Below are 14,205 nucleotides of genomic sequence, written 5' to 3'. Positions count from 1 at the left end.
CAGGTAACAATGTGGAAAATAATTGTATTTTAGTTTATGAACGTTTTTGTACAATATGTATTGTATATAGGTGGCGGTAAAGCTAATAGAATTTTACAAGACCCAATCATCTCAAGAGTCATAACCCTTATTCGGCCTCAAGTGGAGGCATTATCCAACGAGTTTGATAGTGACCACCTAGAAATTACAACACCAAGTATGTACTGCATTAATATTTAATATAAATATAAATATATTAATATATTATTATTATTACTATTATTATATATATTAATAATTATTTAAATTTATTGTTTAATGTAAAAATGTAGATGGGTAACAATTTATTACATAAATAGAATATTTGTGATTACAATGTTCACTTTAGTATAGTATTAGTATAGAATTATAGTATTCCAATCACTTACATCACTTTTAACATTATTTGTTACAACTTAGAAGATGTAAGTTTTGTAACTATAGTGGATGGAGATGAAGATAACATCATTGAGGACCAAGATGTAGGATATTTATCTAGCATGGTAATATTATGTTTCAACTTTTACCTATTTTTTTTTTTATTGTTCTATTGCTTTGTCTAATATAAGAAAATAAATGATACCTAATATTATGATAAATTAGATAGGTATCATCACAGTTGTACTAGTTTTGCATAGTATGCACATCTCTTTACCTCCATATTGTAGTTCTCCACTTCTGCTTGGTTAATTTTGTTCTATGTTATAAATGTGTGTATATGATTGACAGTCAATAAGAAGTGGATAACTACGATATAGGTGAAGTAAAGAGCTGAGGATGCGTATCAAAAAACTGTGATGATACTTATCTAATTATAAGATAAATTCCTATAAATGTCAATATATGACCAAACAAATGACAAAAAGTGTGAATATATATAGAATATTTGAACAATCTTTTCATTTTTTATAGACAATTCAGACCTATGACATTATCTACACTTATTTCTTAATTATTTTATTTACTCATTGATTAAATATACTGTATATTATATATAAATATATATATATATATATATTATATATATTGTATAATTAATCAATGATTTACTTAAAAAAAAAGTTTGTATTTTTTAATATTGTAGGAGAGAAATGCTGCCAATGACTGGTCTCACTATAATCCTAGCATGCTGAAGGCTCCTCCTGCTCCTGCTCTTCGAACTTGTCACAACTTGGAAGTGAGTGCAAAAGTCATCAATAACGAAGATGATATGTTTGACCTGCCATCTGTATCCCATCAACAAATACAATTTATTTCTTCAAACGAGAACTCTGGGAATACCAAATTAAACTTAAATTTAACAAAAAATGCAAATCAAACGCTTCGTCAGTCAGTTGTAGCAGACACTTCTAGAAGGAGGCCAGTACTTAGACGACCTCAAACAGAAGCCTTAGTAGAAGCTAAATTGTGTACTTTAACATCAGCAACCCAAGAAGCTACTAAAGAGCATGCTATTTCTATTCAAATCTTGGAAATCCAACTTGAATATGAAAAAGTTAAGTTGGAAGTTGAAAAAGAAAAATTGGTCCAAGAAAAATTGAAAACCGAAATTCTTAGATTTGATGTTGATAAGAAAATTGGTGACATGGTGGAATATACAATACAAAAATGACTAATGCGGGAGTTTGATAGTACTGTTATATTTTTATTATTACTATTAACCTAAAGACGTTTTTGTGATATCTTTTTAATTTGTTAATTTTTATTATTTTAGTATAAGCAGTTTCTGTTTTATAATTTTTAATTATTAATTAAGTTCTTAAGTAATCAAAAACTATGGTTCCTTTGTTACTACATAAAGTGTTAATTATTTTATTTTTATTATTTTATTATAAGCAATAAGAGTTTTTGTGATATCTTTTTAACTACTAATCAACAACTATAGTTCCTTTGTTAATAACTAACTATATAACACTTTTAATTTGTTTATTTTAATATGTGAAAAAAGGTATTTGTTCTAAATAGTTATGAAAAAAGCTATATACCTAATACTATGTTGAACAGACTACCTATATTTTTTATTACATTATTAGGCAAGTAAAACTTTCTAATGTAATTACTGACCTAAATAAAATGTTATCAATTGTAATAAAAAGCCATAATTAAAAAAATGACAACATTTTATACAAAAACATGATTATTTTTATCGAGTTTATTATTTATTAAGAATTGTAATATAAAATAATATAAATTTCAAGTTAATAGCACTAACATATCTTGCAAGTAATGTAAATATAACTTATGACCTAACCATTCTTTCAAAATATACATCCACCAATGTTTGACGTTCTCTGTTGTCTTGCGTGATCCTTCGATGAGGTAGGTCTCTTTGGAGGGGTACATGAATATCATCCTGAACGAGGATCTCCTCCCAAGGAGCGGGTAGATTAACTTCAGTGTTGTTAGGAATATCTTCGCCAGCTCTTCTTGCTATGTTATGTAAAACAGCAGTGGCAGTTATTATTGGCAATATGTTTTTCAGCATAACTCGTAGTCCCAGGGCTAACACAGGAAAACGTCGCTTCCAAACCCCAAACGTTCTTTCAACAGGGTTTCTTGTTCGGATTTGCGACTCGTTGTAAAGATGTTCAGCTTCAGTATGACACTGATCAAGAGGGGTCATCATGTATCTTCGGCAACCGTACCCACTGTCCCCTACCAGCACAGCGTCCCCATACTCTCCTCTCTCAAACCTGGCCCTACGTTGGCATTGCCTCCATATTCGAGCGTCGTGAGTACATCCAGGATACCTGGCTACAATGTCCGTGATTTCTAAATTTGAATTGCAGATAACTTGGACATTGAGAGAAAAGTAGCCTTTTCTATTTCTATAGGATTCTGGTACTTCACCACCTGAAACCATAATGGAAATATGGGTTATTTTTTTAAGTTAATCGATGGTGCAATGGTGCCAAAGCCAAAAGTTAACTGAACCCAACTGGTATTTTAATTTTTTTTTCAATTTATTTTTTTGTACAAAATAACTATAGGTAGGTACCTATCTTATAAGTAATTTTGGGTACATACCTGGCGATTGCCAGAATTTAATGTGGGTGCAGTCTATAGCACCGATGACTCTTGGAAATTTAGCTTTCTGATAGAACATCCTTTGAGTCCTTTTAATTTCTTCATCTGTCTCAGGGAATAAAATATAATCTCGCCACAATGAAGCTATGGCCCGACTGACTTTATGCACTATCCTATTAACTGTCGCAGCACTGACACCACATAGGTCTCCTGCCGTCCCTTGAAAGCACCCAGTTGCATAAAACCTGAGGGTACATAGGAGTTGGTTGATTGGAGACACGCCGTTATTTCTGTACAAAGTAGGAAATACAATATCTAAGTTGCTATCTATATAGGTACTAATATCAAGTAAATTATACAATAATATTTAACAGTATGGGTTTAGCAATATTAGCTTATACATCTTGTCATTGCCATACTTAACCGTTCAAAAAACTGACTTACCTGTTACTACTGTATTCGAGCTGATCTTCTATTCGTTCCAATACGTGAAGAACAGACTTCTTTGACAGTCGATATCGTGTCACGAAATCTAGTTCATCTAGGTTTTCAAAATCGTTCGTCCTTTCCTTGATAAACCTAGGACGGCGATTCACGAAAATATCATCAAAGTCGTCATACTCTTCTTCGAGAACAAGTGCAAATGCACGTTTATGAGCGCGCGACATAATTAAAACGATGAAGCGCAAAAAGTTAGAAAAAAAAACAGTAGCAAAACGGTAGGTAGGTACGTACCTACAAAAGTACAAAATAATAATAACGTCTATAAACCGGGTTTATCACTATAACTGACTGAAATTAGCCGGTTAACTTATAACTGACGTTTAGCGTTAAACGATCTTGGTGAAATCCGTTTATATTAATTAATTCGTTTAAATAAATAATCGGCGTTTTCAAAAAAAGATAAACGCCGTTCTTACGTTGGTGAAAGCCGCCCTTAATAATAAAGTGACCATGTGTTAAATTGCAATATTGTGTGTTTAATTAAAAAACCTATAAACTATGGTTCTTATAAATTGCATACGACATGATGATACCAATTTATATATTATGCATTTTGTCGACATTTTTTATTAGTATTCTACTTAATAATAAAGAATTGCATCCGTAATGAACAGTATAAACGCATATAAAAGAGCGTAATGTACAATGCACGGTCAGTCTAACATCGACATACTATACAGACCTACCCAGGCTGACTGTAAGTATGTTTGATGGAGACAACACCGTATGTTCGGAAGTGGCTATGGAATCTACATGCAAGCAGAGGAAGGCGGAAAAAACTGCGGCACCGATGAAGAAGGCCAAGACGACGTCGACAGCGTTTGCCAATATTCCGCTGCTACAAATTCGGGCTGCTATGGAGATAGAGAAGTTGAGTGTGGACAATCTGGTTCACGTCACACAGCTGTTGACGGATTTCAAACTGAAGGTGGGATCGCAATTTCACATTTCAGTTTGGATAGTTTTGATATCAATATGGCACCCGGAACATTTTTCCACACTGATGAACCCAAAGAAATGGACGACTACGAATCTGGCCCGCGACGAGCTACTGGAGGAATGCAATATGGAGGATACTCCAATGAGAGACAGAATCAAGGCCTTGTTGCTCGTGGCTCGCCAATTTATGAGCACATGCTTAGAAGAATTGTCGATAGAATTTGTGACATCGATTTTCGAGGAAATGATCGATACATCAGCGATAATCATTTTATTAAAATCATTTAATTTGATTTTTGATACCTACATTAGTCATTAAGTATAATGTACAGAGTTTAAAAACAATATTATATGAGTTTTCTTTTCAAATTCACTATTATACTTACCTATGGAGTTTCAAGTCCAGTTATTAAATTGCCCCTAATAAATATACTAAATGCAACTTAATATAATTGTTATCAACCAATCCCTTATCAGTGGTATAGGAACTACTAGGACGGAGCTATCTTCACAGACATAGTTTTATTTGTTACGGTAAATTTACTGTTAATAATTTTGTTGTTGTAAAACGAAAAGTCATAATTGCTCTTATAAACGCGAGTGTTGTGCATAATGATGGAAAAAGTAGTGTGTTGCAAGGACTCAATTCTGTAAAAAGTACACATTGCTTGTCATAAACAATATGCGAGAATTGATCGCATAAAGCCGGACGAAATTAATTCAAATCTCGATGTGCCGATAATTTCACCGATTAAGGATAAGTTGCGATCTGCTCATCCTTCATTTGATTTTAAATTAACGTGTTTTTTTTGTGCTGATAAAATAGATGATTATTTTTTAAAAAACAAAAGTAAGAAACCCGAAAGTAAACGTTGTAAAATGTTTAATGTTCGAAGTCTTACTTTGCGTGACAACATTTTACAAATGACATTAAAGCGAGATGACGACTTCGGATAAAAAGTTTGGAAAACGGTTATCGGTCAACCTGATTTAGTAGCTGCCGATGCTATTTATCACCATGACTGTTATGGTGACGTTTTCTCGAACTACTTCCACTTTAGCACAAAAAAGAGGCCGACCTAAGGTAAGTAATATATCTGACGCAATGGAAATAATTTTTAAACATATTGAAGAGAGCGAAGAATTTCAATTTTCAATGGTAGATCTAACTGAGGAACTTGATGATTATAAACCAGATTTAAAAACAGTGAAAAAAAAAAATGATAGAAAAGTATGGTAGTGATATTATCATTTGTAGTAGCGGAAAAGATACGACGGTTTGTTTTAAATCAATAAGTAATAGAATACTTAATGAAAATTTATATTCAAAAGAAAGAAGAAGAGCGATTAAGAATAATATACACAGCAGCAGAGATAATTAGAGAAGATATAAGATCACAAGTGTATGATTGTTCTTCGTATGAGCCTTGTTTTGATTTTCTAAAAAATATTGATACAGTTGTACCAAATACGCTTAAAATATTTTTAGAAGAAATAATAATGAATAAAAAAAAAAAGAATAGAGTTGACAAGAAAATGTATTGAAATAGCTCATTCCACTGTGGCTGCTACAAGATCCAAATCGTTTATATCATCGTTACAACTAACCAACCATAGTAGTTAAAATTTACAAAATAAGAAACATTACAAAATTCGTCTAGCATTGTAATAATAATATGTATTGACATATTGTATAAAATAAATTAATTTTTTGTATTAATCAAATAAATAATATGTATTGACTTTATCATACTAGATGTGCTTCGCTCTGCTGTGAAATTCGGTCTAAGTGAGTACCCTAGATCGGAGACGGGACTGTAAAGAAACTATCGCAAAAAGTCTAGTAGTCACAATTTTCGTTAACCTAACCTCCGGTGGTTTGGAAGGAGCTGATGGGGTCCTAACCTAACCTTCGAGGGGGTCGGTGTGCCTCGATTTCTGGGCTGGTGGAAGCCGCCTTTGGCGCCTTCGAAGGGGTCGGCTGAAAATCGTGTTATCAGGAATTCTATCAGAAATTGTAATCGGGTGTCTAGAAAAGAATTAAGTGTCTGGCTATCAGTCCTAAACTGGTGTAATACCGTTTCAAGTTGCATGCCTTGTCTTTTTGTGTATAAAAAAATGTATTTAGCGAAAATGGTAGTTGAGTGTCTAGCTATCAATCATCACATCACGTAACTAAATATGTATCCTAAATCTATATCTGACAATGCAATTCGCCTGCGCCTCCGACGTCGAAAGTCTAATGTTGTATAGTAGGATAATAAATATAAAGTCGAATTACATGCGAGCATTCAAGTCGAGTTGTCAGTTATCATTGGGAAAAATCAAATTAAACGTCATTGCGTCGGATCGCGGACGGTGTGTGAATAGTAGGTTTATACTTTATAATATCAATATAGTATAATATGAACAATCTCATACCGTGTCCCGTCGCATGCCTGGTTCTTTTTTTTATATTATAAAATTTATTTAGTGAAAATGGTAATTGAATGTCTAGCTATCAGTCATCATAATATGATGTAAATCGATGTCCGAAAGTTAAATCCATAATTTTCATACCTCCTATTGTCAAAGTTCATATATTGTTTTTGATATGTAAGTGTAAGAAACTATAAAACATATCAATTCAAAATGTACTCCCTAAACGCGTTGTAGTACCTACTACACGTCTACACTTTATATGTATATATACCTACTTATAATAATCGTAATAATATGGTATTAAAAAAAAATCGTAGACGTATGTATTTATCGTATAAGAGAAAGCAATAACTTTAATTTTTAAAATTCAAATTAAAAAATCAAAAACTAACTCGAAAAAAAAATGCAAAAAAATCGTTGGATACGGGCGGCCAGGTTATTTAGAGCGCCGCCGTAAAAATGCGCCAAAAGCACAGAGAAAGGGAATTGAATCCGCTCCCACCTATCACCCTTCCACGGGGAACTAACGCCTTATCCTATTGACTACAGTTTAAGCAGGAAACTGGTACTGAATCTCGAGCAGTTAAACCGTTTCTGTGCTGCGACGAACTTTTCGTTCAGCTCAGTTTTAATTCGTATAATTCTTGTGTAATAAAGCTTAATTATTCTTATTAATTATCTATTTAATGTATATCTGTAACACTACCTACTTAAATACGTTAATCATACATCTATTTAACGTATTTAATAATAAATCTACAAAATAAGCCGTTAACGTTTCTCAAAGCAACGTACAGTTGAAATACTCATACCTTGTAACGAATTTTTTATATCTACTGAGAATTCAGTTTTTTATTCATTAGCAAAATAATTTTATTGATTTATAACAACATACATAGATTAAATAGTTATACATTGAACTAAGTATACATATGGTCATGATAATATTATACAAAATAGTTATACAGGATTATTATTTCGCGAGTTTATATAATATTAATATATCGGTTTTGATATTAGTTATATTCACAAACATGTAGATATAAATTTTTTAACTACTTACAATTATTCGGGATATACGTTAAAATGATGTTAACCGACGTAATCACGAGTATAAAATGAGACAAATTAATGATAGCTTGTGTTTGACGTAATATTTTACGTAAATATAAAAAGGTATAGATATATTATGTATATATATTACGGCGGCAATATTAGATCGTATAATGCGGGTGATATCGCAGCGGCAAAAAACACATATATATAGATATAGGTTTACGTATGGCAACGGACACAATAACAGCGGCGATTGCGGCGCGGATAACAATAACGGCGGCGATTACGGCGCGGCGGAAGACACACTAGACTAGTCACACTCTGGCACGTGGCTAGTCGGCCGACTGCTTCTAGCCGTCCAATAGCCGTCGGTTAGGAGGCCGATTGGAGACCGAGAGCTGCAGTAGCCAGGTACTAGACACGGTCAGAGCGTGTCGGGAAGGTGATTCCAGTACCGATACGGTGCGTCTTTTATCATGTATCGGTAGAACGTGTGCGCGGTAGAAGTGTCAGGGCGCACTTCGTGTTTTTTACCATTTTTACCGGTATTGTTTTGGTTATGTAATATAACAGCGACATTGGGGCAAATAAACCGATATTAAATGATTTCTAAAAATAATTATAGCCTATTCAAATATGTTAATTACCTTTATCGGATAAATAATTTGGCTATCGTTAAAAACTATTGCCCTTGCGCGCTCTCTATTGTAACAATTAAGCGTGAACGGTTTGTAATGTCGTGAATCAAATACTACTAGCGGTAGTGTTGTGTTCGTTACAACCTATAGGTATTTTTATAACATATAATCATGTACACGAACATTGTATTGTTTGGTGAAATGTCGTCTAGAAACACACAGCAAAAAAAAACAATGAACAGTTGAATATAAAGCAACATAATTTTGTATTATAATATACAAATTATCAGACAGATCGGAAATAACAGTCGAATAAAAAAAAAAATCGAAGGAAAACGTCGTCGAACTCGGAAGATTCCAAAACGCACGGAACGGAACGGAAAACGTTCGGAAAAGTATGAAAATCGTAATAAAAAGCGAAAATTTTTCGAAAAACCACATAATAATCGAGCGGAAATCGAAAACACGTTATATATATATAAAATACTATAACAAAAGTGTCATAAACATTTCCTATAGAAACTCTTAGGTATGATTAAGAATATTTGCAATACAACTTTGACTTACCTAACTATACCTGTACCTAACTCTTTCAGAGGCTTTTATTAATGAAACATATCAATTTTATATGTATGTGTGTGTGTGTGTGAATAAATATTATATTAAAAAATGAAGAGTATGCCATCATATATACCTGTATAATTCCGTATAATTCGTGTGTAATAAAGCTTATATTAATTGTCTATTTAATATAACGTTTCCCAAATCAACGTACACTTGAAAGTTGAAACCCTCATACCTATAGGTATTTACGTAAAACGGGTTGAAAATACAACAAAATATAATTTTGTATTACAATATAACAAACAGCCGATAAACAAAAAAAAAAAATCGAAAGAAAACGTTAAAATCGTCGAAAACCCGCGTAATAGTCGAACCTAACCTAAGAAAAACGCGTTATTGAGACGGTGGCGTTGGAGAACCGTTCGTTTTTGATAACGACGGCGGCGGGCCATGGAAGAAAAAAACGGCGACTGAGGCTAGACATAATTTTCAGCAACACCTACCACTAAGTCCTGCGCACGCCTATGTTTTAACACAAAATTAATTTCGTGCCATTTTAATCCATGGCATTTTTATACCATTGATTTTTTTACCCCATACCTTTTTTATCCACTACCTTTTTTAGTCCATGATTTTTTAGCCGGTGGATTTTTTATCCTAGATTCTTTCTGATCCTGATGCTCTAACGTGTTATACGTTCATCTGTGATCTCACGTATTTTACGAATACAGTTGTCAGTTATACAATTATCAGTTTTTTAGTTTTTTGTTTTAATATAAGTGCCCACTGTGCAAGGTTTGTTACAAACCATCATTTTTACGTTTTTAAGTATAAATTTATATTTATATTTAAAAATGTACATTAATTATTGTCTTGAAATTATACTTATAGCTTAATATGTATATGTTTATTATTTTCAATCATATCGAGACATCACAATATTATTAACACTTTAATAGCGCATTGTAGGCTGACTAGGCTGCAGAAATAGCTCATCCAACAACTCTGTTTAATGCCTGTGTTGTATATGGTTTTGTTGCCGGTTAAAATATTTTTACTTTTGTGTTTGATATTTTTTACAAAACCAGTCACCATAATATTTTATATTGTATAATAATATACAGAAATATAAACGTGGCAAACGTGCTATAAGTTTTAATTTTTTATTTCACCATAGCGAGTTACCACAATAATATGGCATCGTCATCGTGTACATCGATCAAACAGGTATGTTTAATTACTTTAATTTATTGAAATAATAAGTATTTAATAAATAATTAAATGCTTGATTCATGCTTTAACATAAATAATAATTTATAAAAAGACAAAGTACCTATACAAGGACCATTTAAATATTTTAAAAGATTATTTTTTTAACCATTTTAAGTTGTATAATAACTAATAAGGTTATTAATGTGTAACTATAATAAACATTCTGCTTTCAAATTTAGAAAAATAGTATAAAATACTTGCTCAACTATAAATATAATCTATTAAAATTATTTAATTACCTAAAGTAATGACTAATGACCTACTCAACATCGTGTACAAAATGCCTTCTTTACTTTTTTAGATTCTGAACGAAGTGATGAATGTATTGATTTTACAATGATGTGTGTTTTTTTTTTTTTTTTTTTGTGTCTGTGTACAGCATAACTAGTCGAAATAATGCTCCAATTTCAAACTATGGGGGTAGTTTCCGATGTAAAAGTGAATATCCTTGGTGCATTATAGAGGTAAAAAGTTAACATTTTCCAACAGTTTTCAAAAAAATTTTCTATTTTTTTGAGAAATTTGTTTTAAAGTGTCAATAAAAAATTGTTGGATGACCAAAAAGTTTTGAAAATTGAATACAAGGTTCCTTATGAGTTGTTTTTATTGTAGCTAAAAAAAATTAAAAATCGTTAGTCACAATTTTTTTTTATAAGCGTTTATAGTTCAATTTTTACGAAATCTGTCGAAAACGCGAAAATTTGCAAGTAATTTTGAAGTTGAAAAATCATAAAATGTTTTGTGTTCATAACTAAGGATTAAAATTATAACACTAAGTTTTCCGTAAGTTATTCTTCAAGTAGCTATAGAGAAAACTCATAACATCATTATAGGAAAAATGTTATGTGCGTTTGAATTTTAAATTTTTACGAAATAGCGTAACGACAACGATTTATCCTAAACGATTTTAAATATTTGTTATTATTCAAAAAGTATAAGTCGTAGATATTTGAAAATTTTACCAGTTATTAAGATTCGCGTTTTCTTTACGTGATTTAATTTTTAAAATATTTTGAATTTTTTTGAGCTATTTATAAACAACTGAAATTTTCAATTTTTCTAAAAAAATATTTTTGAAGTGTCGATAAAATTATTAAAATTATTTGGGCCCTATCAAAATACTTGAAAATGTAATACAAAGTTCCTCATAAGTTATTCGTATAGTGATTAAAAAATTATAAGAATACTGTAATGATAGCCACATATAACGCTATAATAGTGGCATCATCATAATCCCTTACATGTACATAGTCGCACATATGTTCAGTAAATTATTCACACGATAGTAAACATAAGTGATCAGACATTGTTATGTCCTTTGACCATTATATAATTTTATTACACCACCGGCTTCAAAGACACCCATCAACCATCAGCCTCTGGTACCGACGTCACTCTCCCTGCGTACGCCTTTGGCAGTGGATGTACGTTAAAAATTTCAATAATATGTACTTATTAGTCGAATCTGTTTTTATTAGTGATTAATAATAAAAGTGTTATAATATCATCAATAGTGTGTTATTTTTCCTTTGATCAATACTAAGTATATCCATCGAATACCTGACAATCAAACAAGGGTAAGTTAATTTACTTTATAATACAAATCCTTATATGTGTATATGTATCTACATGCGTGTGCAGCAGTGGCGTAGCGTGTGCGTATGCTGTGTATGCACAGCATACACTTCACACATTGAAAAAAATATTTTTTTTTATATTAATAATTTAATATGTTTATAAAAAATGTTTGAATGTATTAATTAATATTTTATAATATTATTATATTTTGTATATTTTCTTCTAAGTTCATTAGGATTAATCCGCAACACTACGGCCGCCTCGCGCTTTTGTCCGTTATATTTATATTTAATAACTAGTACATGACGTTCATTACGTACGCAGTATGCACGTTGGCGATTGCATACGAGTACAGACATTTGGCGACAGCTATTTATATTTCTTATCGATAATATTAATAAACAAGCATAGAATTCTGGCGGTCGTGTTTTCGTCACTTGTGTATGCAGGATCAGTATTGCATACGCTATCGCATAGACCGTTTGTCGTATATTTTGTCGGCTATAAGTGCGTATTATTAATCGTATATTATAAGACAGTGTGACATATCGTTTTAAATTAAAACTATTTAAACTAAATAAACAATAATGAATATAAATAATACAATATGTGAGTGTGCCATTGAAAAATTATTTTTAAAACCTTTCAGTTCACTCAATTTTGATGAAAAAAAAAGTATAATTGAGTTAGGAAGACCCACACCAAAATTACCCGATTTAACGACAAAACCAAAAAATTATGTTCGAACATTTAAATATGAGTATTACAGTACATATAAGTGGTTATCGGGTTGTAAAAAAACAAGTAAGCTATATTGTTGGCCTTGTGTTATTTTTTCTCGCGAAGAAAATGTTTGGACCAAGTATGGTTTCAACGATCTTAATAATTTTCATCATTTAAAAAGTCGTCACGAAGCCGCTAAAAATCACATACAATGCTTAATAGATTTAACTAAATTTGGTAAAATAAGAATAGATACTTATTTGAGTGAAGCTTTTAGAAAAAAAATCGAAAAACATAATATTACAGTTAAAAATAATAGATACATATTAATCAGTATGATAGATTCAACGTGTTTTTAGCTCAGCAGGAATTGGCATTTAGAGGCCACGACGAGTCAGATTCATCTGTTAATAGGGGTAATTATGTTGAACTTATTTACTTAATGGCCCAGCGTGATGAGTTGTTAAAAACACATCTTGCAACGTCCACTATATTTACTGGTTTATCTGGGGACATTCAAAATGACTTGATTCAATCAATTTCAAATGTTCTTCTTAAACAAATTGAAAATGAAATACGTGATACTCCGTTTGTTGCAATAATTATGGACGAGACAACTGATATTGTTTCAAAGTCACAGTTATCAACAGTGTTGCGTTATAATAATACCATAGATGGATACGAAGTTGTTGAAAGATTTTTGGGATTTACTGATGTTAGTGAAGATCGATCAGCGAAAGCATTATCAGAGCATGTATTTAGTTTTATTTCAAAGTATGCATGTGAAGAAAAATTAATAGCCCAAACGTATGATGGGGCAGCTGTCATGTCCGGGCAACATAATGGTTTACAATCGCTAGTGCGTTCGAAGTATGAAAATGCTATTTTTGTACATTGCTATGCACATAAATTAAATCTTGTCTTAAAACAGTCAATTGAGTATATTAAAGATTGTAAAATATTTTTTTCAACCCTTTCTGGTTTATCGTATTTTTTTTCAAAATCTACCAAACGAGTACATGCACTTGATAATTTAGTTAAAAAACGTTTTCCATCAGTAGCTCCAACAAGATGGAATTACAATAGTTGTCTTATTGAAATGATGGTTGAACATAAACTAGATGTCATAAATCTAATGGAATCAATCATAGAGAACGCCCAAAATTGGGATTCGGAAACATTGTCTTCTGCTAAATGGTATGTGGAAATTCTTCAAAGTTTTGATTTCAATTTTTTTCTTAAATTATTTTCAATCATTTTACCACAAGCAACGATTATTTTTGAAATTTTACAAAAAAAAATTTTTGATATTTCTTATTGCTCAAAAAAGATTGACGATTTCATTGTTTATTTAAATACTGTCAGATCAAGTTTTGATGATATTTGGTCACCGTTAGAAATTACAAACATTGAAATACAACCTCAAATTCACCGCTCAAAAAGGCAAAGATTTAATCAAGTTTCT

The 14,205-nt window shown here is 31.5% G+C and overlaps 1 protein-coding gene across 1 annotated transcript; it reads right to left on the bottom strand.

Moving 5' to 3' along the window:
* Positions 1–2,257: 2,257 nt before the first annotated feature.
* On the bottom strand, positions 2,258–3,713 carry LOC126552586 (putative nuclease HARBI1). Its single transcript, XM_050207297.1, has 3 exons — positions 3,490–3,713; positions 3,046–3,335; positions 2,258–2,871 (listed from the first exon to the last, which is right to left on the bottom strand). The coding sequence occupies exons 1-3, from the start codon at positions 3,711–3,713 to the stop codon at positions 2,258–2,260; spliced, it is 1,128 nt and encodes a 375-aa protein (XP_050063254.1).
* Positions 3,714–14,205: the final 10,492 nt, after the last annotated feature.

This window comes from Aphis gossypii, chromosome X (assembly GCF_020184175.1).
Source record: "Aphis gossypii isolate Hap1 chromosome X, ASM2018417v2, whole genome shotgun sequence".
Classification (NCBI taxonomy): Eukaryota; Metazoa; Arthropoda; class Insecta; order Hemiptera; family Aphididae; genus Aphis; species Aphis gossypii.
This window is presented reverse-complemented; position numbering and strand designations above follow the sequence as displayed.